Below are 3,115 nucleotides of genomic sequence, written 5' to 3'. Positions count from 1 at the left end.
GAGGAAGTTCCCGATTTTCAGGATCAGCTGGCAGAAGACGGGCAGCCGGTGACTGGTGAGCAGGCCTGCGGGGCAAGGTCCCTTCATGCCTCCCCCTGGCCTGGCCCCCAGGCTCCGCCCAGGGTGGGACAGGGGCATGGGGCGTGAGGGAGGGGCAGGGCAGTGGAGCCCTGACCCCAGGAAGCTTGGGGCGTGCCGCCAGCAGTGCTCCCTGAACCCCAGTGCCCGTTCTGTGGGTGAGGACGCTGAGGGGACCTTCTGGAACCTGCGGCCACCTTGGCTCTCGGCTCTGTGGTCGAGGTGACAGGGACATCATCCCTGAATGCAGGCCCAGCAGAACCGGGTTATGCCTCAGCGGTCCATCCCGTCCATGTCCCTGCCACGTGGCTGTGGTGACTCCCCGGCTCCTCGCTCAGGGAAAGTGATATGTGTGTGCATGTGTGTGAAAGCATGTGCATGCATGTGTGCACCTGTGGATATGTGAGGGCACATGCATGTACATACATGCATGTATGTGTGTGCATGCATGTGTGCATGCGTGCGAGTGTGTGCACATGTGTACCAAGAGCATGTGCACGCACAGATGTCTGCATGTGTCCAAGAGCACGTGCACGCATGAGAGCGTATGCACACGTGTACATGCATGTGGGCACCTGTGTGATAGCACATGTATACACACGTCTGCATGTATGTGTGCATGTGTGCACCTGTGAGTGTGCATGCACGTGTCTGCATGTGTGCAAGAGCGTGTGCGTGTGCACATATGTGAGCGCGTGTGGGTGTTTCTGAGCACATGCACGTGTGCGTACGTGCACATATATATGTGTGGGAACATGTGTGTGGGCACGTGTATGGGTGTGTGTGTGCGTGCCCACATGGCGTGTGCACACGTGACTGTGCATGCATGGCATGGCCCTCAGTACCGGGCGGTGGTCTGTGGGGAGGGGAAGCTCAGCACCCACAGGCGCTGTCCAGGGCCAGCCCGCCCAGCCCCACATCTGCACTCACTCTCACAGGCGGCGAGCAGCAGCTGGGCCTTAGGCCGCACCATGTCCAGCACGACGGCCGTGCCCTCACACAGCAGCATGCACTCGATCCGAAGCTGGTAGCTGGGGCGGCAGAGCAGGAGTTCAGGCTCCAGTGGCCCCCATCCACCTGCCTGGGACCCGCAGGGTCCTCTCAGCTCGGAGCTGCCGGGGGTCTCATGGCCTGGCCTGGTTTAACATGCACATTCCCGGGCCAGGCCCCAGATGGGATCTGGCAGGACCGGGAGGGCTCAGCAAGAGCACTTTGGACAAGCCCCCAGGTGCCGAGGACAAGGGCAGTCGCCCTCTGTGGGACAGTCCCCTCCTAGAGCAGAGGGATCACACAGGAGGGCCTGGGCCGGCCTGCAGGAGGCCACGGAGCTCTGCCCACCACCCACCCCCACGACGTCCCTGGCCTGGAGGAAGGGCTGGACCCCACAGGGCCCCTTAGAGGGCCCCGAGGCTGGGGGCTGCATCAGAGATGTCGGCCCCCACCCTTCATGGAACCCCAGGCAGGGGTCTGCACAGCCCTGCCGTCTGCTCCGGGCCCAGGCCCAGCTGCCGCCCTCGACCCCTGCCCATCCCGGGGTTACCAGCTGACCAGGGGATGTTCAGCAGGAGGAGGTAGAACTGGTCGGCGCTGGCGAGCCTGGCCTGATCCTCCGTGAAGGAGCGCAGGTTCTCGATCTGCGGGAGGCACCCACGTGTGCTCGCTGCAGCCCGCTCACAGGAGCAGCTCTGCATGGAGGGGCCCGGGCTCACCTGTCGCCCCGCTTACTCACCTCGTGCTTCTCCGGAAGAAGCTTGAGGAGCTGCTTGAGGACCTCCACATCAAACTTGGTGCTGTCCCCAGCCCGGATCATGGCGGTGACCTCCTCGTTGGAGCTGGAGGGGCAAGAGGGTGGGGGTGGCCGAGGACGGCACGAGCCATGGCCCTCAGCCTCCTGGGACCCTGCCTGCCTGGGATGGCCCTGGGCCCACAGCCCCACGCCGGTCACAGCAGGCTTTCTCCCTCCACCTAGGGAGTCTCAGGGCACAGAGAAGGAAGGCCACCTGCCCAGGTCACGGCTGAATGACGCACTCCCCAGCTGCCCGAGCGCCCCCTGCCTCCTTCCAGGGGGCTGCTCAGGACACAGGGTAAAGGCTCAGCGGTACCCAGTGAGCTCCCGGGCAGGGCACCTGCCGCTAGGAAGCACTCAGGGCAGGGAGGCAGGGCCAGGTCCTTGGCCTGCCGCTGCCACCACCCGTCTGTGGCTTTAGAGGATCCCTGCCACTCTTTGGGTCTCATATTCCCCAGGGACGCTGGACTGATGGTCTTCAGGGCCCCCAGCAGAAATCCTTTGCTGCTATTATCTGACTGACTGCAGTCCCAGGGATGGGGTGTGCACTTCCCAGGGCGGCCTGCAGAGGGCACTGCTGAGCCCAAGATGGGCCAAGGCAGAGGCTGGGCTTCTTATCCAGGCATCGAGATCCTGGATGCTCACCATTTAAACTGCTTCAGGAAGATGTTGAGGTTCAGGCTCTTCTTGGAGTCCAGAAAAGTGATCTGTAAAACAGCCCCAGCCCGTCAGTACGAGGGCGGCCACGGAGCCCTGTCTGAGCCCGGGCCCCATCCCTACCTCCTTGGGCTCCTTCCTGGCCGGGGCCACGGCCTGCTCCTTGGGTTTGGCCGTGGGAAAGGAGAAGAGCCGCTCGATGCTGGAGAAGTCGGGCTCCACCACCTCGGTGTCGGGGCTGCTCAACGTTGCCCACATGGAGCTGCCCTCTGTGGGTGAGGGGGCTCCAATCAGGCTCACACCTGACCCCCAAGTCCAGAGGCAGCTGGTGCAGGCCTAGAGGGCTGGCAGGAGTGCCCTGCCTAGGGCCCGGCCCAGGGCAAGCATACAGCAGGCACTTGATAAATGCCCAAAGAAGCCCTCCAGCTGATGCCATGTCGTGTGCGTGCGTGCGGGTGCCCAGGGCCCCGTGTCCAGGCTGGCCGGTGACCTGGCCTCTAGCCACCCATGGCCTTGACCTTCTCTCGGCATCAGCACGCCCAGCCCCTGGGCCCACGCAGTGCCGGGCCCCAGCAGCAGAGACCTGCCAGCCTC

The 3,115-nt window shown here is 64.0% G+C and overlaps 1 protein-coding gene across 1 annotated transcript in view; it reads right to left on the bottom strand.

Annotated features, from left to right (window-relative positions):
- The window catches only part of LOC104983142 (inverted formin-2-like), a 10,941-nt gene extending 7,835 nt beyond the window's left edge, over positions 1-3,106 (bottom strand). The window contains exons 1-6 of the mRNA XM_010832615.1: positions 2,645-3,106; positions 2,510-2,571; positions 1,808-1,910; positions 1,627-1,712; positions 1,009-1,109; positions 2-65 (exon numbers count right to left, since the gene is read on the bottom strand). Coding sequence (XP_010830917.1) covers positions 2-65; positions 1,009-1,109; positions 1,627-1,712; positions 1,808-1,910; positions 2,510-2,571; positions 2,645-2,779 — 551 coding nt within the window. The 5' untranslated portion in view covers positions 2,780-3,106. The remainder of the gene's footprint in view (position 1; positions 66-1,008; positions 1,110-1,626; positions 1,713-1,807; positions 1,911-2,509; positions 2,572-2,644) is intronic.
- Between the last annotated feature and the right edge of the window lie 9 nt (positions 3,107-3,115).

The sequence above is a fragment of the Bison bison genome, unplaced genomic scaffold (genome assembly GCF_000754665.1).
Source record: "Bison bison bison isolate TAMUID 2011002044 unplaced genomic scaffold, Bison_UMD1.0 scf7180017833704, whole genome shotgun sequence".
Taxonomy (NCBI): Eukaryota; Metazoa; Chordata; class Mammalia; order Artiodactyla; family Bovidae; genus Bison; species Bison bison.
The sequence above is the reverse complement of the archived record's forward strand: the minus strand, read 5'-3'. Positions and strand labels throughout refer to the sequence as shown.